At 48.3% G+C, this 22986-nt stretch overlaps 2 protein-coding genes across 10 annotated transcripts in view; one reads left to right on the forward strand and one right to left on the reverse strand.

The window, feature by feature from the left end:
* The window catches only part of PRR29 (proline rich 29), a 15970-nt gene extending 11280 nt beyond the window's left edge, over positions 1–4690 (forward strand). For 2 of the 6 annotated variants that reach the window (XM_011997108.1, XM_011997109.1), the window contains exons 5-7: positions 1495–1712; positions 1866–1936; positions 2132–4690. In XM_011997108.1, the coding sequence (XP_011852498.1) occupies positions 1495–1712; positions 1866–1936; positions 2132–2160 (318 nt within the window). In that variant the 3' untranslated portion in view covers positions 2161–4690. The remainder of the gene's footprint in view (positions 1–1494; positions 1713–1865; positions 1937–2131) is intronic. The other 4 variants (XR_001007894.1, XR_001007893.1, XM_011997111.1 and 1 more) reach the window with 4 other exon arrangements.
* On the reverse strand, positions 2993–22408 carry ICAM2 (intercellular adhesion molecule 2). Of its 4 annotated transcripts, none has more exons than XM_011997103.1 (6): positions 22293–22408; positions 8201–8280; positions 7074–7178; positions 5483–5749; positions 4049–4369; positions 2993–3323 (listed from the first exon to the last, which is right to left on the reverse strand). In XM_011997103.1, exons 3-6 carry the CDS (start codon positions 7132–7134, stop codon positions 3145–3147), a joined length of 828 nt encoding a protein of 275 aa, XP_011852493.1. In that variant the 5' UTR covers positions 7135–7178; positions 8201–8280; positions 22293–22408; the 3' UTR covers positions 2993–3144. The 4 variants fall into 4 exon arrangements, with proteins under 4 accessions (XP_011852493.1, XP_011852496.1, XP_011852492.1 ...); XM_011997106.1 differs by having other exon boundaries at positions 22176–22407; XM_011997102.1 differs by lacking the exon at positions 8201–8280 and having other exon boundaries at positions 22293–22407.
* Positions 22409–22986: the final 578 nt, after the last annotated feature.

Consider the following 22986-nt stretch of genomic DNA (forward strand, 5'->3'; position numbering starts at 1 on the left):
GGGGGGGTGCGGGAATAACTGGGAGACAGAGGAGCAGGAAGCCAGCCTGTCTCTCTGGCTGGGGCTATTTGGCATCTGTTATGTATCAGGCCCTGTTTCAGCCTCCATGAAAGGTGGGTGGTGGGGGGAAGAGACGCCCCCAAAGTCCAGACCACCCAGGTCTTGTTTTCAAGGATGTTTCCCTGCAGTGCCTTCCTCACTGGACTTCAGGCTCCAGGAAGGCAGGCACCCTGGTAACCCTGCCCCATGCATCATGAGCATCTGGCCTGGTGCCTGACACTGTGTAGGGGCTCAGCTGATATTTGTTGAACAAGTGAATGAATAAATGAATGGTTAGGGATACAAGGCCAGGTTGGCTGTGATGGCACATGGAGAGGTACAGGGTTGGGGGATGGGGACAGGCTCCTTGGAGGTGCAGGGGACCTTAGAACCAGCCCTTGAAAGCCAGGTAGGATTTTGACCCTTGGAGGAGGCAAAGGTTGTGTCCCTCATCCAGGCTGGCAGGGGCAGAGTCAGGAGACAGAATGGGGGAAACCGTGTGCGGCAGTGTGTGTGTGCAAATGTGTGTATGGGCGCATGTGTGTGCAAGTGGGTGTCTGTGTGCATGCATATGTGTGTGCGAGTGTGTCCGTGTGTGTGCAATCGTGTGTGCATGTGCAAGTGGGTGTGTGTGCAAGCGTGTATGTGCATGCATGTGCGTATAGCTCTAAGGCTGAGCCTTAGCCAATAGTGGGCATCCTGAGGTCAGGAGAAGCAGGGACTGGGTGGAGAGAGAATGCTGGTCAACCCGGAGGAGTCAGAGAGGGGTTCAAGGAATCCAGATAGAGTGAGACCCTAAGGAGCTACTGCCACCCTTCACCCCTGGGTCCCCAGTGATGGCACATAGGTGGGTCCAGGGGCTGGGGGTGAGGCTGGGGACAGCTCAGTGGACTCTTGGACCCAGCTCTGGGTTCACACCTGGAATCAGCTGGATGGCCAAGTTGCTCAACCTCCTTGAGCTACAGGAGTAAATGTTTCCACAATGCCTTGTCCACATGTAGTAAATGCTCAATAAACACAAGCCATCCTTTTCTTTTTTTTTTTTTATTTTTTTGAGATGGAGTCTCACTCTGTCACCTAGGCTGGAGTGCAGTGGCACGAACTTGGCTCACTGCAACTTCCACCTCCTGGGTTCAAGTGATTCTCCTTCTTCAGCCTCCCGAGTAGCTGGGACCACAGGCGCCCGCCACCACACCCGGCTACTTTTTTGTGTTTTTAGTAGAGACGGGGTTTCATCGTGTTAGCCAGTATGGTCTTAATCTCCTGACCTTGTTATCTGCCCACCTTGGCCTCCCAAAGTGCTGGGATTACAGGTGCAAGCCACCGCGCCTGGCCTACACAAGCCATTCTACAAAGCCTATCTGGAGGAAATAACTTAGGGGAATGGAGGAGTAGGGATGGAGAGAGCCTGATCGTGGATTCTCATTTCCCCTCCCTGTTTTGCACAATCCCCAGGTTCCACAGGAAGAGCCTGAGGAGGAAGAGGAGGAGATGGACGTGCAGGAGATAGGGCCTTTGGTGCTTCACCATCACTACTTGCCCTATTTGATGCCCTCCCCGGGTACCCTGCTGCCCTGGCGGGCCCCCTTCTTCCCCGCTCCTGCCTGTCAGCCCCACTTGCGGGATGTACCCAGGATTCAGCACTGTCCTCCTGCCTCCAGGGAAAGGGAGGCGTAAGTGAGGCTGGGTGCTGCCAGGGTTCTGCTCTGGGGCTGGGCTGGAAGAGCTGTGCAGGGATGGGTGGTTGGTGGAGAAAACTTGTGGGTGAAACCCCAGAGGCCACCTCTGGGCCTCTGATAGGGGTCTTTTTCTCTCCCCCATCTCAGGAGAGCTGTGCCTCCACCCCCACCCCCCAGTGCCACAGGGACTGTGGGCGCCAATGTACCCCCGGCTTCAGGTAGGGCTGGGGTGGTCGGCAGCAGGGCCCAGGCCTGGGAGTGAATGAGGAGGCCAGGAGCGCCCTGTGCACTCTGGTGGGGTTTGGGGGTTTCCTACCATCACTGCTGCAGGCAACTGGCCTGTCCCCCTCCCTTTTCCTCTTTGGAGTCCACTGAGGCAGGAGGGAGTCAAGATGAGGTTCTTGCTTCCCCAGACTACTGTGATGCCGAGAGCCTCCTATGAGGACAGACGCTGGCCCTGGGACCTGCACCAGCTTTGTGCTCTGGATACAGCCCCGGAGCCCCCTCCCGCACCTCTCTTGTCGGCTCCTCTGTGCCCATGGCTGGCGGTCCTTCTCACTCCCTCAACCTCAGCCAGGCCCTCTTCTCCTGGGGAAATCAGTCCCTGCCCCACCCCAATGAGTCCCTGGACAGGTCGGATCTATGCTGTGGTGTAAGTTCTCCTTAGAGCACCACCCAGGCCCTTGAAGCCACGTCAGCCCGCCTCTGCCCCACTGCTTCCTGCCTGGAGCAGGGGGAGGCCTGGGAACAGAGCCTCCACCCTCTCTCCCTCACCCCTCTCTCTGGGATGATGAGGTTTCCTTCCAGCCTAATAATGGAGCAAGAGGGGAGTGGGGGCTTCCTTCTGCTTTCCACAGCTTTGAAGGCCGCTTTGAGGTGGCTGCAGGGGCCCAGAGTGGTGGGGGAGAGGCCTTGCTGGGCAGCGCCCCCGAGCAGAGTCAGTTCCCTGGGACCCCCAGTCATCGTCCCAGGAAGCAGCTCTGTTGGCAGAAAGGAGAGGTCAGAGCTTTGTCCTGCTGTGACCAGGAGTGGCCTGAGGTCTCCTGGGGCCAGGTGGGAACACTGTGTCCTCTGCCCCCTGGGCCAGGGTGTGTTCCCCCACCATCCCTCAGTAGGAATGAGCTACTCAGGCCAGATGGGGGCCTGGCGCCTGGCCTGGGAGGCCCCTGTGAAGGAGAGGGTGGGAAGGGAGGCATCTGGGGAGAGGGGTCCCCCATGGTGGCTCCCCTCCGTGGCCGTTCTTATCCCAGGAGGAGACACTGTGGGCACAGCGCTAAGTCCAGGTGTTTGTATTCGGGCTAGAAAAGGCAATGTCCCGAGTCCCTGCTGCCTGTCACAGTCCTTCGGCCAGCGCTGGACCTCAATCCTGAGGAGTCACACTGAGTTCCAGTGACCACCATGGCAGCGGCCATGCCACTTATGCGTGCTATGGCCGGAAGGCCTGGGGTAGCCTCCTCCAAGCCGCTCGCACCCCGTAGGTGCCCATCCGCCGCTGGCGCCAGTGCTGGCTGAAGATGAAGCAGAGCAGGACAGATGTCACGAACAGGAACAGCAACACTGACACCACTGTGACGATGATGACCATCTGGCTGTCTGGCATGGGCTCTGGGCAGGGAGGGGGCAAGGGTCTTAGACATCCTGTGATCCCAGTTACCAGGGACCAAAAGGAAGTGGAAGTCTACCCCCGACCCAGCCCCGCCAGCCCCCGCCGCCCACTCATCCATCCTACAGTCACCCCAGGCTGTAGACATGTGTGGTGAATGGTGTCTAAATTAAAATTATCTGGAGAAAAGGTGGCCCGGGCTCAGGCTACCAGCTGAATTTCTGTGAGGCTGTGAGGGCAGATATCCCTTGTCAGCAGCCCTGGGACCAGTGTGTAGCTGCTGGACACCATGGCCTGGAGGGTGGCATGGTCCCAGCCAAACCCCTTCTTGGGCAGAGCTGAATGAACTTCATGCCAAGCTCCCTGAGGACAGGGAATGTGCCGGCCGTCCAGAGTCACTGAGCAGCAGAGCTCCGGGTACCTCAGGGGAGGCCATCAGGCCAAGCTTCTCATTGTGGAGGGGAGCCAAGGCCAGGGAGAGCAGTCAAGGTCATGGGACTTGATGGTGGCCGAGGAACTAGTTGACCTCTCCCAACCTCTGGACCAGTTGAGGTTCAAGCTGGGGACGCGGAAAGAACTTCAGGGAAGAGGGAGAGTAAGAGGGAAGCCTCAGGGTGAAGGGTGGGCTCCTGGGTGTTTGCTTCCCAAGTGGGGCTTGAGGTTTTTCTTCCCCCAAGGGGCTAAAAGTGGCTTCTCACTCCCAACTCCATCCGTGGACCCCCCTCACCATAGATCTCCAGCATCTTCGGGGCTGAGTGTATGCAGAAGACTTCGCCACCGCGAGACATCAAGTCCAGCACAGCCAGGCAGGAGAAGTTGTGGTGGCCGTCCTCTCTGTGAGCCATGCTGCTGAATGTGGCTGTGGCCTCCTGCAGGGCAGGGGCTGCCTTCCCGAAGGTCTGACTGTGCAGAGTCTCACTGCCACGGAGCAGGCTGAGGGTGAGGCTGTCCAGGGGCTCCACGGCGGGCACCCTGCACTCGATGGTGAAGGACTTGCCCACGGCCACCCAAGTGGGCTGCAGTGTGAGGAAGACCTGCCTTGGAGGCTCTGCAGGGGACAAAGGAGGGAGGTCTGGTCAGGATGGGGGTGCAGCCCCAGCAGCCTCCCCCTGGCCAGGGCCATCTCCTGTCACCATGGTGTTCCATGGTCGGGGAGGAGGTGGCCTGGCCAGCTCCAGTGCAGAGAGGAAGAGGGCGGCGGTTGAGGATGGAGGCTGGACTGCATGGTAGTTTTACAGACATGTTGATTTCCGGTGACCAGGCATCTACAAGGACAAGGTTCAGAAATTTTACGGCCAACTGGAAAGATATAAAAGTTTGGGTCTGTCTCCTCTCCTTCAGAAATGAAATACAAATTTCAAAAATTAAACAGTCGGGTGATCACATTGAGAGAGACTTAGGTGGGCGTGCTCACTGGAACTGGGCACTCGGGGAACTGAGCTGTGAAGTTCCTCACTTAGGAGGCGGGGGCCAGCGCCAGACCTGCCCAGGTTCTCCAGGGTCAGGGCCATGGCCAGCACGATTCCTCACGTGTGCAACCACCTGAGGGGGTGCCCTGGATTCTCTTTTGAACTAGAATACTTCACCTCCACTCACCCCACCTCCCACCCCGGGAAAATATGTTGGATTTAAGACGTTTTTCTGTTCATTGATCCACTGAAGCTGGTGATGGAATGGACCCAGGTGATACCCTTAGCACCAAGATGTCCTATCCTGGCCCATCTGGAAGGTTTCCATGGCTCATGTGCAGGTGGAGTGTGATGGCCACACATTTGCCATGGGCCCTGAGGGGAAGATAAAAGCCCTGGGCAACACCTCAACCTTCTTGTCATGAGGTGGACGGGCCCAGCTCCCCGGGTGGTGACCCCACTACTTGGTATAGGACATGGGGTGCGCTGGTGACTCAGCTATGTTGGGAATGACTTCTGGACATGGCTAACCCTTGGTTAGATTGTCCTCCCCTAAGCAAGACTCAAAACGTGGGTTGTCTGTGTCTGAGATGCCAGCAGGCCTGGTCCTGCGCCTTGTTACCCCAGGAGCTTAGGGAGGCAGGGCCCACGATGACAGTGTCCAGGAGCAGGCACAGAGGGGCTCTGTGTGCATTCAGTAGACACAGGCTCTGCCCCAGGGGAGAGCAGGGCCCCGCCGCACAGCCACTCACGGTACACGCTGACGTTGGAACTCACTGACTTCTGCTTCCCAGAGCAGGTGAAGTGGCACCAGAGGACCGTGTCATGGGAGATGTTTGAGATCAAGTAATGCTTCCACTGAGTCTGTTTGAGCAGCAGAATCTTATTTAGAGAAGTCTCCAGACCACCCACTTCAGGCTGGTTACAGGTGGTGCTGCAGTTGACCTCGAAGGACTCCTTGGGCTTTACTATCAGCTTCTCTAGCCTCATATGTACCTCGAATGCCTTCTCATCAGATCCTGCAAGACCAGAAACACTGGGCAGTGGTGTCACCCCCCGCCCCCCGCCCTCCAGTGGAGCTGTCCATTGAGGCAGTCTGGCTCCTGGGTCAGGGGCTGAAGAGGAAAGGTCACTGGGGGCCCTGCTGCTACTTTCCCCTTGTCAGGTGTCATGGCCCCGGCTAGACCAGCAGGCCACCCCCCAGCTGACTCCCCGCCTCTTGCTCTCCTTCCTCCAGCCCCCCAGCTGACACCCCGCCTCTGGCTCTCCTTCCTCCAGCCCCCCAGCTGACTCCCTGCCTCTGGCTCTCCTTCCTCCAGCCCATCTGCCCATCAGCTCCAGAGTAGTCTTCCTCAGGCTGTGCTCCATCTCCATGCAGCGGGATCCCACTCACTCTTTAAGGTCAGCTCGAATGTCCCCTCCCCCACGAAGCCCTCCCACAAAGGGCCCTCTGTGGCCCTCCCTCCTTTCCTTTCTTCCACGAACACTTTTTGAACACCTGCTATGTCCAAAGCAGCAGGCTCTGGGGATACAGCAGTGATGAAAGTAGACCAAACACTGCCCTGGCGGAGCTCCAGTAAACAGTGACAGGCAGAGCACCCAGCCGGTCACAAGGCAGGAAAGCTCCGAGAAAGGAAAACGCGAGGAAGTGGGGGTGAGGCCATTTTAAGGGTGAGGCCACTTTAAATATTGTGCTCCATGAAGGCCTCACCCAGACAGTGACTCCTGGGCAAAGGCATGCAGGGGCATGCCACGCCCTGCAGATACTCAGGGGCAGTGATCAAGGGGAAGGGGGCCAGCAGTACAAAGGCTAGGGCAGGAGGATTGTTGAGCCCAGGAGTTGGAGGCTGCAGTGAGCTATGATCACTCCCTGCACTCCAGCCTGGGCAACAGAGCAGGAACCTGTCTATAATAAAAATAAAAAAATTTAAAAAGTCTCAGCAGGTTGGGCATGGTGGCTCATGCCTGTAATCCCAGCACTTTGGGAGACCAAGGCGGGTGGATCACTTGAGTCCAGGAGTTCGAGACCAGCCCCCACCGTCTCTACAAAAAATACAAAAATTAGCTGGGCATGGTGGCTATCACCTGTGATCCCTGCTACTCAGGAGGCTGACGTGGAAGGATCACATGAGCCCAGGGAGGTGCAGTGGGCCATGATCATGCTACTGTACTCCAGCCTGGGTGATAGAGCGAGACCCTGTCTTAAAACAAAACAAAACAAAAAAACCCAACAACCTTAGTAACTTTTGGGCCTTCTCTTCCACCTGAAGCCACAGGGAATGGGGCACCCCCACCCTCTCGGCTGGCATGTGCCAAATCAGGAACCCCAGAAACCCGGCTTACCTGAACAGCAGACCAGGGCAAAGAGGGCCACGGTCAGGGTCCCGAAACCAAAAGAGGACATCTCCAGCAGTGTCCACGGGCTTGCAGGGACCAGCGAAGGGCTGCCTGGAGGGAGACGGAGGGTGCAGGTCAGAGCGCAGGTCTGACCACGGCCCAGAATCCCCAGCCTCCTGCAAACTGATGACTGCATTTCCTCTCATTATCTGAGAAATCTTTGGGAAGCCACGTGCACCAGCTGGTTCTAGGACCCCAGGCCTCCAAGAATCCAGGCAGAGGAAGCTGGGAAGCCGCTGATAAGCAGGGCATAACCCAGTCCTCCCTGCTGGCTCCCTGTGCAAGGGGCAGGGCAGGCAATGGGTGCACGCATGTGTGTGTGTGTGAGATGTGTGCACAGGGGAGTCAGGCCTACAAGCCCCAGATCTGGGGAACCCCAAATCCCATGGGATGCATTGTTGGAGTCACGCCTATGAGGCAACCATCCAAAGGCAGGACCTGTCCAGGAAATGCAGTCACCATAGCAAAAGGGGACAGTGACTTGGGCTTTTCTAAAGAAGCCTGGACGGGAATTTGAGCTTCTCCTGCTAAATGCCTGGCGCAAGTCTGCATAAACCTTAATATCCCACTCAGTTTTCTCTCTTCTTTTTTTTTCTTTCTTTTTTTTTTTGAGATGGAGTCTCACTCTTGTCCCCCAGGCTGTAGTACTGTGGCACGATTTTTGGTTTACTGCAAACTGCGCCTCCCAGATTCAAGCAATTCTCCTGCCTCAGCCTCCAGAGTAGCCGACATTACAGGAGCGCATCACCACGCCCAGCTAATTTTGTATTTTTAGTAGAGATCGGGTTTCACCATGTTGGCCAGGTTGGTCTTGAACTCCTGACCTCAGGTGATCCGCCTGCCTCGACCTCCCAAAGTGCTAGGATTCCAGGCATGAGCCACCACGCCTGGCCCCCACTCAGTTTTCAATGTAGACTTGATCTTGACTCAGCTGATTCAGGGCCAACTTGAGGCCCAGAGCCTCAGGAAATGCATCCCATAGTAGTCTGCAGCAACCCAGGCACAGACGGAGAATGAGGTCCAGTCTGGGGGCAGCCACACCCCCAAACCATGGCCTCCATTTCCTGGCCTACCCGATGTCCTCCCCTTTCCCTCTCTCCAAGAGGGAGCCTGGGGCTGGGAGGACTGGGGCCTGAGGTGTTTCAGTTTATTCCTAGGGAGGAATCCCCAGAAGCAGTGAGCAGGTATAAGGGAGGGATTTCAATGGAAGAGAGGACCTTCCTGGGGGATCGCCACACAGTCTCATCCCCCGGTTCTGCCTAAGATCTCTTTTGCAACCAGGCAGGGAAAGAACAAGTCTTCTTGCTTTCTCAGGAGAACCCCCCGCTGGGGCCTTTCCAAAGGGGTGCCCCAGAATCATCAGGGCTTCAGCCAAGCTCCATTCCGGGGTGGGAGGGCAGGGTGAGGTCCTGGCCTTCCCTCACCGCTGAGGTCAAAGGCGGTTACTACTGTGCACAACCATCAAGCACTGCCATTGTTAGCCTGGACCCAGGGACGTCCCTGGACGCAGACGCAGTCGCTGGCCTTGGGAATGATGCAGGGAGGAAGGGGCGGGGCCTGGGGCCAGCAAAGAAAAGGAGAACAGGGTGGAGCTTCACCCCCAGCCTGGAGGAATCTGATTTCATGTGAGGCCAGCAAAGTCCTGAGAGCAGGAAACACTCCTGAAACCCAAGCCAGGGGCTGAGGAGGTGGTTCCAGGGACTGGGACAAAAGGGTGGGGATGGGGACGTTGCTGTAGTGGAGACTCTGTGTCCTCCACTGAGTCAGAATAATAATAATAACAATAACAACAGCAATAATAATAATAGTAAACATTTACTTACTACTTACCAGCAATAATAATAATAATAGTAAACATTCAGTCGTGCACTGTCACAAGTATTCTATAAATATTAACCAATTAATCCCCTAACTCTGTGAGGCAGGTACTGTTACTGTCCCCATCTTACAGATGGGAAAACTGAGGCACGGCAAGGTTAAGTGACTTGTTCAAGGTCACATACCTAGAAAAAATGAAGTCACTATGAATGATAGCCTGCCATGGTGACTGTTGAAACCCGCCCTAGCAGGCGCAAGAAGAGGATTGTTAGGAGCCAGGTTCCCAGGAGACCCTCAAGAGGGAAAAGCAACACAGCAGAAGGCCAGAGGAAGGTTCTGGGGCCTTCCTCGCTGTGAGGGACTGGGGGAAGGTGGGGTGATCCACACCTGGAGTGCTCCAAACAGCTTCTGGAAGGGACAGTGCTTGGGAATCCTGCTGGCACACACAGCAGGGCAAGCCTGATTCCCTCTTCAAGCAAGGCCTCTGCAGTCCAACATCCTCCCCGAAAGCACAGGTCCCAGTTTCCAGCCCCCATCTCCTCCTGTGATGTCTCCCATCCTTCCTGGGCAGGCCTTGCTTGGCTGGGACACACGGGGCATGTGACCGTCTATTTGTTAGAAATATTTACTGCTTTCTAACCGTTAACACATCAGCCTCCCTGCCTCCTCACTGGCCCATCAGCCATGAGGGCAGAAGCTGAATCTCATGCACTGCTACATCCACCCAGTGTAGGACACTGCCTGGCACATAGTAGGTGCTTCATCACTGTTGAATTGGTAGATGGATGCATGCATGCATGGATTAGTGAATGAATGAGAGAGTTTGTCCTAAACAAGCTTGGGCAAAGGCTGTTTTTATTTTTAGGTCCTAAGCATTTATTGTTTTTGTTTGCCCAGCTTCTTCCTCCTGCTACTGCTAAAGTCTCTGCTCCCCAAGGCCACAAAGCTGACCTTATAATGTAAATAAGGCCAATCATGGTACCTTACTCCTCGAGGATGGGCACTTTGAGTTAGGCCTGAGCAGAGGTTTTCTTTTTTTGAGACAGAGTCTCGCTCTGTCGCCCAGGCTGGAGTGCAGTGGTGTGATCTTGGCTCACTGCAAGCTCCGCCTCCTGAGTTCAAGGGATTCTCCTGCCTCAGCCTCCTGAATAACTGGTATTACAGGTGCCCACCACCACGCCCAGCTAATTTTTGTATTTTTAGTAGAGACAGGGTTTCACTGTGCTGGCCAGGCTGGTCTTGAACTCCTGACCTCGTGATCTGCCCGCCTCTGAGCAGAGATTTTCCTGGGACTTTCTGAACCAGAGCCGGTAGGAACACACCCTTCCCTTTCTAGTCCTAACACTAGACGCACATGAGCCAGCAACTGTGCGTGCTCATGCCCCACAACTGAAGAAGTTGAAAGGAAGGAAAGTCAACTCAGTGTAGGAGGTGCCCTTAACCCAAGATGGAAGGTGATCTAGAGTTGTTACGGGGAAAGTGCTGGTTGTGGGGGTAAGGGGTGGACTCTGATGGGTGGTGGGCTGGGTTAGGTGCCAGGCGATGACTCTGTGTTCACTCAGGACTCGTGTTGCAGAAGTGAAAGAGCTTTCCAGGCTGAACACAGTGGAAAGTTCTGACCCTTCAAATCTGACCGTGGGAGTCAGGACTGGACATGGGTCCTCGTGTACAGAGAGTTACTGTGAGGCTTGCCCTACAAAATGTCCAGGACAGAACAGGAAAAGAGCTTGCAGCACACTCAACATTAATCATTAGGTCAGCATGCTCTCTGACCTGCTTCCTTATAGTTGCTCAGTGCCTATTGCCCCAGAATTATGCAGACTCTGTCACAGGATTAGAGTTCCCTTAACTGCTCTAAAGGTAACAGCTTGAACATTATAAAATGTTAACTTTTCTCTTTGAGATATTCTTCCAGTGCCTGCATACCAGTGAAAGGACTCATGCCAGCTGGTCTGAAGGACCCCACTGGTGCCAGCCAGTCTGAGGGACCCAACTGATGCCAGCTGGCCTGAAGGACCCCACGAGGAGCTGACTCACAAAAGAATGCAGTTTCCATATTCTGATGATTTTATCCCCTTACCTTGACCAGTCATTGACCCCAGTTTACCGGCCTCTTGCCCTCCACAATCTCCTCTAAAATCCCGGCCCAGAACTCTTTGGGGAGATGGATTTGATGGTCTTCCCAATCTCCTCACCTGGCACCCTGGGATCATTAACCTTTTTCTCTGCAGCAAACCCTGCTGTATCAGTGTAATTGGCCTGTTGCTGCACAGCAGTGGCCATACACACCTGTTGGTCCTGTAACACAGGAATAAGAGGAAACTAACCATGATGTAGAAGAGAGAAGAAACTGGGGGTCCTTCCTGGAAAATTGTTTTCACCATGAAATGTCTCCTGTTTTGCTCTCTGGATCCCTAAGCTTCTCAAGGAAGGGGGCTATAAAATGGGAGGAGTTAAGATAGTTCTGGAAAACATGAGAGAATTTTTGAGGGGAGGGGAGATTACAGTCTCAGTTTAGAAAGTGCAGTGGCACGATCTTGGCTCACCACAACCTCCACCTCCCAGGTTCAAGCGATTCTCCTGACTCAGTCTCCCGAGTAGCTGGGACTACAGGTGCCCGCCACGATGCCCGGAGAGCCACAAAGCTCTCCCACAGAGCTTTGGAAGGATTAAACTGTGACTGGGTCCTAATCCAATGACTTGCCTCTCTTGTTTGAAATTAAAAAAAAAAAAAAAAAACTATTAATGTAGAATTGTGTACCCAGCAAAACCATCTTTCAAGAACCAAAGTTAACAAAAACAGATAAACAAAAGGTTTATTTATCCCCCCAAATACCTAAATGAACATTTAAAAATGTGCTTCAACAAGAAGAAAAAATGATTACAGAACAGTTTGCTATGCAAAGAAGGGCAAGAAAATAAAATGGCAAATGAGTACACAACTCCAAACAAATATTGTTTACAATAATGGTAATATTAATAATGATAATGTTTATTTTGAGAAGTTTTTAGAAGTTCAAAACTAAAATACTGGGTAAGAATATATAAGGAAGGATTGGAGTTAAAGCATTCTAAGATTCTAACTTGGAATGTTTAGGAGGAGGACACATTTTAAGTTATATAAGGAATGGGAGAAAATATATGCAAATCATACATGCAATAAGGGGCTAATATCCAAAATATGTAAGAAACTCAACTCAATAGCAAGGAAAAAACCCCACAATTTTAAAATGGGCACAGACCAGCCCAATGTCTCTTGGACTTTATATAATGCCATATAATGTTGTCAGAATAAAGAGAAAAGTGAAAAAAATAAACAAAAATGGGCAAAGGACCTGAGTAGACATTTCTCAAAAGAAGACATACAAATGGGCCGGGCACAGTGGCTCGCACCCATAATCCCAGCACTTTGAGAGTCCAAGGCAGGCGGATCACATTGAGAGTCCAAGGCAGGCGGATCACGAAGTCAGGAGATGGAGATCATCCTGGCTAACACGGTGAAACCTCGTCTCTACTAAAAATACAAAAAGTTAGCCGAGCGTAGTTTCGGGCACCTGTAGTCCCAGCTACTCGGGAGATGGAGGCAGGAGAATCGCTTGAACCTGGGAGGCGGAGATTGCGGTGAACCGATCGCGCCACTGCACTTCAGCCTGGGTGACAGAGCGAGACTCCGTCTCAAACAAAGAAGACATACAAATGGCCAAGAGGTATATTAAGAAGTGCCCACCATCACTAATTATCAAGGAAATGCAAATTAAACCCACAATGAGATATCACTTCACACCTGTTAGAATGGCTATTTTCAAAAAGACAAGAGATAAGTGTTGATGACATCTGGGCATGATGGCTCCTGTTTGTAATCCTAATACTTTGGGAGGCTGAGGCAGGAGGATCCCTTGAACTCAGGAGTTTGAGACCAGCCTGGGCAACATAGGGAGACCCTGTCTTGAAAATATATATACTTTTTAAAAAGAGAAACGTGTTCATGAGAATGTAGAGAAAAAGGAATGCTTACATGCAGTTAGGAAGAATGTGAATTAGTGCAGCTATTATGGAAAATAGAATGGAGGCTCCTCAAAAAAATTAAAAGTACAACTACAGAGGATCTAGCAATCCCACTACTGGCCATATATCCAAATGAAATGAAACCAGCATGTCAAAGAGATATCTGCACTCCCATGTTCACTGCAGCATTATTCACAATAGACAAGATATAGAATCAAACTAAGTGCCCAACAGTGGATGAAGGGATAAAGAAAATCTGATACATATACACAGTGGAATACTATTCAGCCTTAAAAAGAAGGAAATCCTGTCATTTTTGACAACATGAACAAACCTGGAGGACAGTATGGTAAGTGAAATAAGACAGGCATAGAAAGACAAATACTGGCCGGGTATAGTGGCTCACACTTGTAATCCCAGCACTTTGGGAGGTTGAGGCAGGAGGATTGATTGAGCCCAGGAGTTCAAAACCAGCCTGGGCAACATAGTGAGACCCTGTGTCTATTATTTTAAAAATTTTTGACTGGGCAAGGTGGCTCATGCCTGTAATCCTAGCACTTTGGGAGGCCAAGGCGGGTGGATCCCTTGAGGTTAGGAGTTCGAAATCAGGCTGGACAACATGGTGAAACCCCATCTCTACTAAATATGTAAAAATTAGCAGGGCCTAGTGGTGCATGTCTGTAATCCCAGCTGATCAGGAAGCAGAGGCAGGAGAATCGCTTGAACCCAAGAGGCGGAGGTTGCTGTGAGCTGAGATTGTGCTACTACACTCCAACTTGGGCGACAGAGCAAAATTCTGTCTCAAAAGAAAAAGAAGTATAAAAATTAAAAAAGAAAAAAAAGAAAGACAAATACTTTATGATCTTACTTACAGGTTGAATTAAAAAATCAAACTCATAGAATCAGAAAGTAGAATGACAGCTACTAGGGAGTGAGAGAAGGGGAGGGATTGTGAGAGATATTGGTCAAATAGTTAAAAATCTCAGTTAGACTGGAGGAAAAAGTTTAAGAGATCCATTATACAACATGGTGACTATAATAACATTGTACTGTGAAGTTGAAAATTGTTTCCTTTCCTTTTCTTTTTTTCTTTTACTCTTTATTTATTTATTTTTTTTGAGACAGACTCTTGCTCTATTGCCCAGGCTGGAGTGCAATGGCACAATCTCGGCTCACTGCAACCTCTGCCTCCCAGGTTCAAGCGATTCTCCAGCCTCTGCCTCCCAAGTAGCTGGGATTACAGGCTCGCACCACCGCATACGGCTAATTTTTTTTTTTTTTTTTTGTATTTTTAGTAGAGATGGGGCTTCACCATTTTGGCCAGGCTGGTCTCGAACTCCTGACCTCAGGTGATCCACCCACCTCGGCCTCCCAAAGTGCTGGGATTACGGGCGTGAGCCACCGCGCCTGGCCAAAAATTGTTAAGAGAGTAGATTTTTAAGTGTTCTCACCACACAGTGGTAACTATGTGAAAGAATTCATATGTTAATTAGCTCAACTTAGCCATTTCACAATGTATGCATATGTCACAACACCATGTATATATAGATATATACCATCACCCTCCGTATCCATGGGTTTCACATCTATGAATTTAACCAGCCCAGAATAAAAAATATTGGCCGGGCGTAGTGGCTCATGGCTGTAATTCCAGCACTTTGGGAGGCTGAGGCGGGCAGATCACCTGAGGTCAGGAGTTCAAGACCAGCCTGGCCAGCATGGTGAAACCCCATCTCTACTAAAAATATAAAAATTAGCCAGGTGTGGTGGCACATGCCTGTAGTTCCAGCTAGTTGAGGCAGGTGAATCACTTGAACCAGGGAGGCAGAGGTTGTGGTGAGCCGAGATCACACCATTGCACTCCAGCCTGGGTGACAGAGCAAGGCTCTGCCAAAAAAAAAAAGTATTAAAAAGTTTACACAACATTTTACAAAAAGCAAAACTTGGGTTTGCTGCACACCAAGTACTGTTGAATCCACGTGAATGAAGTGATGTGTAACACTGTCTTAGGTGTTCTAAATAATCTAGAGATAGTTTAAAGTATACAGGAGGATGTGTGTAGGTTATATGCAAACTCTATGCAGTTTTATATTAGGGACTTGAGCATCTTCAAATTTTGGCATCTGTTGGGAGGGTTCTGAAATCGATCCCCTCATGTATACTGAATAGTGACTCCATAATTTTTGTCAAATATTAAAAGAGCATGTAAAATTTCAAGGAAAACCAGTACAGATAAAGTATATAAATTCTAAACCACTGGAGAGGCTTAAAAATGTATAAAAACAATCCAAACAACCCTTAAAAAAAATTAAGAAGAAAGCTGAGTGTGGCGGCTTGTGCCGATAATCCCAGTACTTTGGGAGGCTGGGGCGAGTGGATTACCTGAGGTCAAGTGTTCGAGGCCAGTGTGGCCAACATGGTGAAATCACTCTCTACTAAAAATACAAAAATTAGTTGGACATGGTGGTATGTGCCTGTGGTCTCAGCTACTCAGGAGGCTGAGGCATAAGAATTGCCTGAACATGGGAGGCGGAGATTGCAGTGAGTTGAGATCGCACCACTGCACACCAGCCTGGGCAACAGAGTCTCACTCTGTCTCAAGAAATAAAAAAATACAAATACAAATACAAAAATTAGCCAGGTGTGGTGATGTGTATCTGTAGTCTCTGCTACTTGGGAGGCTGAGGTGGGAGGATTGCTTGAACCCAGGAGGTGGAGGTTGCAGTGAGCCAAGATCGTGCTACTGCACTCCAGCCTGGGTGATAAGGTGAGTTCCTATCTCAAAAAAGAAAAAAATAACGCTAAAACACAAAGCTCAGCTCTATGTTGTTTGTTGTTTACAAGAGACATACCTCATGCATAAGGATATGGAATTGGTTGAAAGTCAAAGGATGAAAAGGATATACTAGGCAAACATCAAAAGAAAGCTTGGGAAGCTATGTTTATATCAGACAAAGATGAATTTAAAGACAAAAACATATATTAGGGATAGAGTGAGTACCTAGAATAAAGGGTCAATTCACCAGGAAGCTACAATAGTTCTAAATTTCTAAGCACCTAGCTTGAAAGAACTATAAAGAGGTAAAACCACAATCACAACAGGAAATTTTAACATATGTCTCTTAATTACGAGATGCAGACAGAAAAAAAAAATCAGTGTTGTAAATGCTTGAACTGCATCTATAAAGTAGAGAATACAAATTCTTCAAGAAGATGAGTTTTAAAACCCTTATATATTTGACAGTTTAAAAACATACTCTAAATAATGCATTAGTCAAAGAAGAAATCATAATGACACATTTATAAATTCCTAAAATTGAATGATAATGAAAATACCATGTTAAAATTTCTGCGAGGCTGCAAAAGTTGTGCTTGGAGGGAAATCTAGAGCCTTGAATGCTTGTATTACAAAATAACTCTGGGCCAGATGCAGTGACTCATGCCTGTAATCCCAGCACTTTGGGAGGCCAAGGCAGGAGGATTGCCCCCGCCCAGGAATTTGAGACAGGCCTGGGCAACATGGTAAGATCACATCAAGAAAGAAAGAAAGAGAGCAAGAGAGAAAGCGAGAGAGAGAGAGAGAGAGAGAGAGGAAGAAAGGAAGGAAAGAAAGAAAAGTCTGATGGCCAGGCGTGGTGACTCATGCCTATAATCCCAGCACTCTGGGAGGCCAAGGCGGGTGGATCACCTGAGCTCAGGGGCTTGAGACCAGCCTGGGCAACATAGTGAGATATTATCTCTCTATTAAAATAAAAAATGTTTTTTAAAAAACCTTTCCCTACAAAACTCAATAGGATAGGCAAGTCTCCAGTGAAATCGATATATAAAGAAAAAGAAGGCACATGTAAACATAATTAGGAATGTAAATGGAAACATAAACATGAGAAGAAAGAAAACTATACAAATGTATGGAAACAGAAAGTGAAACAGTCGTCGCCAGGGGCTGTGGAAGAGAGGAAATGAGAATCCTTTAAATGGGTTTAGTTGTGGTTTTGCCAGATGGAAAAAGTTCTGAAGATGGACTGCAAAACAATGAGAACGTACTTAACATTAATTGCTGATGTGTACACTTAAAAATGGTTATTTGGTACATTTTATGTTATGTGTATTTTACCACAGTGAAAAATAAAGAAGACTATAAAGACGTTAGGCTACAACATAGGAATCAAAGTAGATCAAGTCTCAGAAAAATATAACTTACCAAACTTATTTAAGAAGAAATAAAAAGCCTAAATGCTTCTAACAACTATTAAAGAAATTGAATCAGGGCAGGGTGTGGTGGCTCACGGGTAATCCCAGCATTTTGGAAGGCTGAGGTGGGAAGATGCCTTGAGCCCAAGAGTTTGAGACCATCCTGGGCAACATGACAAAACCCATCTCTACAAAAAATACAAAAATTAGCCTGGCGTGGTGGCACACATCTGTAGTCACAACTACTTGGGAGGTGGAGTTAGGACGATAGCTTGAGCCTGGGAGGTTGAGGCTGCAGTAAACTGAGATTACGCCCTGTATTCTAGCCTAGGTAACAAAGTGAGATCGTGTCTCCAAGAAAAAAATAAAATAAAACAAAAAAACTTGAATCAGCAATTTAAAGATCTTCCCATGAAGAAAATACCAGGTCTAGATGGTTTTTGCAGAAGTTCAAGTAGGGGTAACTCTTTTAAAAAAATTATTATTATTTATTTAGTTTTTTAGAAATGGAGTTTTGCTATATTGCCCAGGCTAGTCTCAAACTCTTGGGCTCAAGAGATCTTCCTGCCTTAGTCTCTCCAGTAACTGTGACTATAGGCACACAGCACTGTGCCTGATTAGTAATTCTAATTTTATAAAAACTCTTTCTGAGAACGGAAAAAATGAAAACATTAACCCTTTCCATGAGGCCAGTGTAACCTTAATATCTAAACAAGACAAGTGCAAGAAGAGAAAGCAACATTAGAGGCCCGTTTCACTCATGACTATAAATGCAACAGTTACAAGAAAAATACTGGTAAATCAAATCTGGCAGTGTAAAAAAAAAAGACATCATGTTCTAGTTGGGTTTGTCTCAGGTATGCAAAGATGGTTTAACAACAGACGAAATGTCTATAAACATTATTTATTATGTTGGTAATAGTAGACTTTGGTGCTCTGTGTCATACCATTTCTGCCCTCTGCTGATTTCAGCTGTCCCTACAGTGGATAATTTTGTGCAAGCCTAGATTCCCTTTAAGCTGCCAGTGCCCCTCCACCTACTCCCAAACTTATACCAAGCTTCTTTTTGCTTTTTGCCTCAGGGTCTTCTTCGATGCTTTAGGAACAATTTACTTGCCAGCTAGTGATTCCCAGGAGTGTGGGAGAGTTAAGGTCCCTAGAATGTGATCCTCACCCCATGGGGGAACAGGAGCCAGTGGATATACTTTCCAGCCTCCTTCTTGCCAGTGGGCAACTCTTGGAGACATCCTGTAGTTTTATCAGAGGTCTCAGCAGAACAAGCTTCCGTCGCCTACAGCTGCAACATCAGTCACCCTCCTTTAAATGGGCTTTTCCTTCCTTCCTATCTGTTTTCCCTGCTCCTTCACTTCCTGCTTCCTGGAATCACCTCTCAAATAACCTATCTGAATCTAAGTCCTTGCTCCAGCCTGTGCTTTGGAACAAAAGATTTTGCTTTAGAGCAAAAGGAGCCCAAACTAAAACTTACATTAACAGATTTAAAAAGAAAAAATATGATAATATCAACAGCTTTAAAAAATTGACAACATTCAACACCCTTTTATGATACAAGCTCTTAGCAAATTAGAAGGAAATGTTCTTAACCTGATAAAGAAAACTTACACAAACTTACATATTGTTTTTAATGAGTAAATCTTAGGAGAATTTCCTTTAAAATCAGGAAGACACAAAGATGCCTATGATTTCTGCCTCTATTTAATATTGTACCAAAGGTCTTATACATTGCAGTAAAAGGAAAGGAAGGAGAAAAGGAAGAAAGGAAGGAAGGAAAGGCAACCAAAACCATCAATATTTGTATACGGTATGACTACCTAGGTAGAAAATCCAAAAGAATCATCAGGCAAATGATTCAAAGTAATTAGAGATTTTAGCAAGGCAACTAGCTAAAAGATCAATATTCAAAAATTGGTTGTTCTTGTGTATATCAGTAACATACAAAAACATAATTTAAAAAATACATCATTTACAACAGTCAAAAAAGTAGAGCAACAAAACTAACAAAACCTAGAACTACAAGACCTATAGTAAGAAAATTACAATACTTTATTGAAAAATATGAAAGACAATCTAAATAGACAGAGAGATAACACATGTTCATGGGTAGGAATTCAATATTATAAAGATGTGAATTATTCTGTAACTGATCTACAGGGTCAGTGCAATTCCAGTTAACCCCAATAAGGTTGCTCATGGAAACTGAATGCTGATTTTAAGGTTTATATGGAAGAACAAAAGAACCAAGACACTCCTAAAGGAAATGAATAAGGAGAGGGATTTGCTCTGCTAGATATTAGGACTTTCTGTAAGATATTGTGTTAGTGTAGGTATAGGCAAATTAACTGATGAAACAGAATAAAGAGCCCAGAAATACACCTATGCTTGTTTGAAACTTTGATGCAAAGATAACATAGAATATCACTGGGTAAAAGAAGGGTCTATTAAATGATGCTGGATCAATTGATTAACCATATGGAGAAAAAAGGGGCGAAATGTAACCCTATCTCACACCAAATATAGAAATCAATTCCATTTAGATTGAGGATTTATATGTGAAAGAAAATCTTCATAAGAAAATATAGGAGAGTATATCCATATCCTTGGGGCAAGACCTCAAAATTGTCAATAATAAAATCAACAATTGGTAACTTTGACTAGGACACAAATAAATAGGCCGGGCATGGTAGCTCACGCCTGTGACCCCAGCACTTTGGGAGGCCGAGGTGGGTGAAGCATGAGGTCAGGAGATTGAGACTATCCTGGCTAACACTGTGAAACCCCGTCACTACTAAAAATACAAAAAAATTAGCCTGGCATGGTGACGGGCGCCTGTAGTCCCTGCTACTCGGGAGTCTGAGGCAGGAGAATGGTGTGAACCCAGGAGATGGAGCTTGCAGTGAGCCGTGATGGCGCCACTGGACTCCAGCCTGGGTGACAGAGCAAGACTCTGTCTCAAAAAAAAAAAAAGACACAAAGAAACATTTCAAAGAAAAGGAGGCATGTCTAAAGAAGTGAAAAGATTCTTCAGCTCAAGAGTAGCCAGGGAAATTAAAATTAAAATTACAATGGGACAGATATTATTTTATATGCATTAGATTGGCAAAAGTTAAAAAATCTGACAAGACCAATTGTTGGAGAGGCCACAGGTTAATAGGCACCCTTCTAATTGCTGACGAGAGCGTATACTGGTGCTCTCGGAGATAATTAGGCATTATCTTATAAACTCAACATTCTTATACCCTGTAACTCACAATTCCATTCTTAGATGTATGCCCTAGAAACACTGTCACACTAAGAACCAGACATGTCCTTGTGTTTACTTCTTTATTTTTATTTTTATTTTTATTTTTTTGAGACGGGGTTTCATCCTATCGCCCAGGCTGAAGTGCAGTGGCGTGATCTTGGCTTACTGCAACTTCCACCTCCCGGATTCAAGTTATTCTCCTGCCTCAGCCTCCCGAATGGCTGAAACTAGAGGCGCATGCCACCACATCCAGCTAATTTTTGTATTTTTAGTAGAGATGGGGTTTCACCGTGTTGGCTAGGATGGTCTCTATCTCTATCTCTTGACTTTGTGATCCTCCCGCCTTGGCCTCCCAAAGTGCTGGGATTACAGGCGTGAGCCACACGTGCCTGGCCTTACTTCTTACTATCTGTGTGACCTTGAGCAGATCACTTAATCTTTCTGTGCCTCAATTTCCTCATCTGCAAAATGGAATCAATAATAGTACCTTCCTCATAGGGTTTTTGTGCAGATTAAACAAATAAAATAAGTAAATATTTTAAAGCATTTAGAACAGTGCCTAGCACACAGTAATGCTATATAACTATTTCATCAAATTAAAATAAATAGGGTAGCCAGGCACAGCAGTTCAAGACTATAGTCCCAACTAATCAGGAGGCCGAGGTGGGAAGATCACTGGATCCCAGGAGTTCGATGCGGTAGTGTGCTATGATCATGCCTGTGAATAGCCACTGCACTCCAGCCTGGACAATATAGTGTGACCCCATCTCAGTAAATAAATACATAGATATGCATATGTAATAAAGCACCTAAAAATAATCAAGAGAACAATAAACACAAAATTCCAGAGGGTGGATAGCTGTGGGTGGGAGGCAAGTAGCATAAAAGTGGACAAGTGGTGGCCTGGCGCAGTGTCCGACACCTGTAATCCCAGCATTTTGGGAGGCCGAGGCGGGTGGATCACGAGGTCAAGAGATCGAGACTATCCTGGCCAACATGGTGATACTTTGTCGCTACTAAAAATACAAAAATTAGCTGGGCATGGTGGCATACGCCCCTATAGTCCCAGCTACTTGGGAGGCCGAGACAGGAGAATCGCTTGAACCCAGCAGGTGAAGGTTGCGGTGAGCTAAGATTGCGCCATTGCACTGCAGCCTGGGCAACAAGAATGAAAACTCTGTCTCAAAAAATAAAAAATTAAAAAAAAAAAGGCAGATAAGTGGTGTTTGCAGTCTGGTGATATTCTATCCTTGTGCTGAGTGAGTGGCAGCTTCGGGGGTGTTTGGTATATTACTGAGCAGTATGATGATATGTATGTTACATATGCTTTTTATGTGTTACCTAGTAAATTTTACAAAAAATAATAAAAGGGAAAAAGGACCTTTCTACATGCCTAGAAAGAAGAGGCTTCATGGGAATGTGAGCCATGGGTTAGGAAAGACCCCCTCAAACCGAGGCAGGTAGGATGTGAGCAACTGAGATTCATTATGAACCCACTGCGCCTGCCGTGGAGAACAGGGACTGTCCCTTCCCCTCTGCTTCAGCTCAGATGGTTCAGATCATAGCCCACGAGGGCCCCTAAATAAGGAGGCAGCCCCACATTTCTACATCGGCCAACAATATGGCAGAGCAGAGGAAGGAGAGAGCGGAGACAAATCAGGAAAGGAGCGCCAGGGCAAGTGCGTGAGCTCGGAGACCCAGCAGGGCAGAAGCTTCACCGAGGACGACATGTCGAGCCACAGGAGCGCTGGGGATTCTCCAGCCCCTGTACTTACCAGGGAGAAACTGATGCCCAGAGAGGGGAACGCACTAAAACTCAGACCTCGACACTGCCAAAATTCTTCCCATGCCGCCAAGCTTCACTGGAGGGAAAGTGAGAAGCTCGACCTTACCCCTGTGGGCTCCAACAAGGGTGGCTCTGGGATCCCGGGCAGGAAATTGGTGACAAGGTGACAAGATGCACGTGTCACAGCTGCCCAGTTCACAACTTGTTATTCAGTTTTCTCCCTCCCCCCGACCAGAAGTGACGTGCTTCCTGTGCCCAGGTTCCCACCCTAAACTAGCCTCATTTAGCTCCACTTCCACACTGCCTTTTTGTTTTTAATTGTGGTAAAACGTACACAACAGAATTTACCGTTTTAATTTTTTTTTTTTTTTTTGACTGAGTCTCAGTCACCCAGGCTGGAATACAGTGGTGAGATCTCGACTCACTGCAACCTCCGCCTCCTGAGTTCACGTGGTTCTTGTGCCTCAGCCCGCGGAGTAGCTGGGACCACAGGCACCCGCCACCACGACCGGCTAATTTTTGTATTTTTAGTAGAGACGGGGTTTCACCATGTTGGCCAGGCTGGTGTTGAACTCCTGACCTCAAGTGATCTACCTGCCTCGGCCTCCCAAAGTTCTGGGATTACAGGCAAGAGCCACCATGCCCAGCCGATATTTTGTTGTTGTTGTTTTTAAGACAGTGTCTTGCTTTTGTTCCCCAGGCTGGAGTGCAGTGGCACAATCACAGTTCATGGCAGCCTCCGACCCCTGAGCTCAAGTGACCCTCCCTCCTCAACCTCCCAAGTGACTGGGACTACAAGT

Source organism: Mandrillus leucophaeus, unplaced genomic scaffold, assembly GCF_000951045.1.
Source record: "Mandrillus leucophaeus isolate KB7577 unplaced genomic scaffold, Mleu.le_1.0 Scaffold530, whole genome shotgun sequence".
Lineage (NCBI taxonomy): Eukaryota > Metazoa > Chordata > Mammalia > Primates > Cercopithecidae > Mandrillus > Mandrillus leucophaeus.

Coding starts and splice junctions, on each gene's coding strand:
- ICAM2 (XM_011997103.1), bottom strand. CDS start 7,134: ATGTCCTCTTTTGGTTTCGGGACCCTGACCGTGGCCCTCTTTGCCCTG. Junction 4,370..5,482: donor TTCCAACGTCAGCGTGTACC/GTGAGTGGCTGT, acceptor TGTCCCCTGCAG/AGCCTCCAAGGCAGGTCTTC. Junction 3,324..4,048: donor GAAGATGCTGGAGATCTATG/GTGAGGGGGGTC, acceptor CTCCCTGCCCAG/AGCCCATGCCAGACAGCCAG.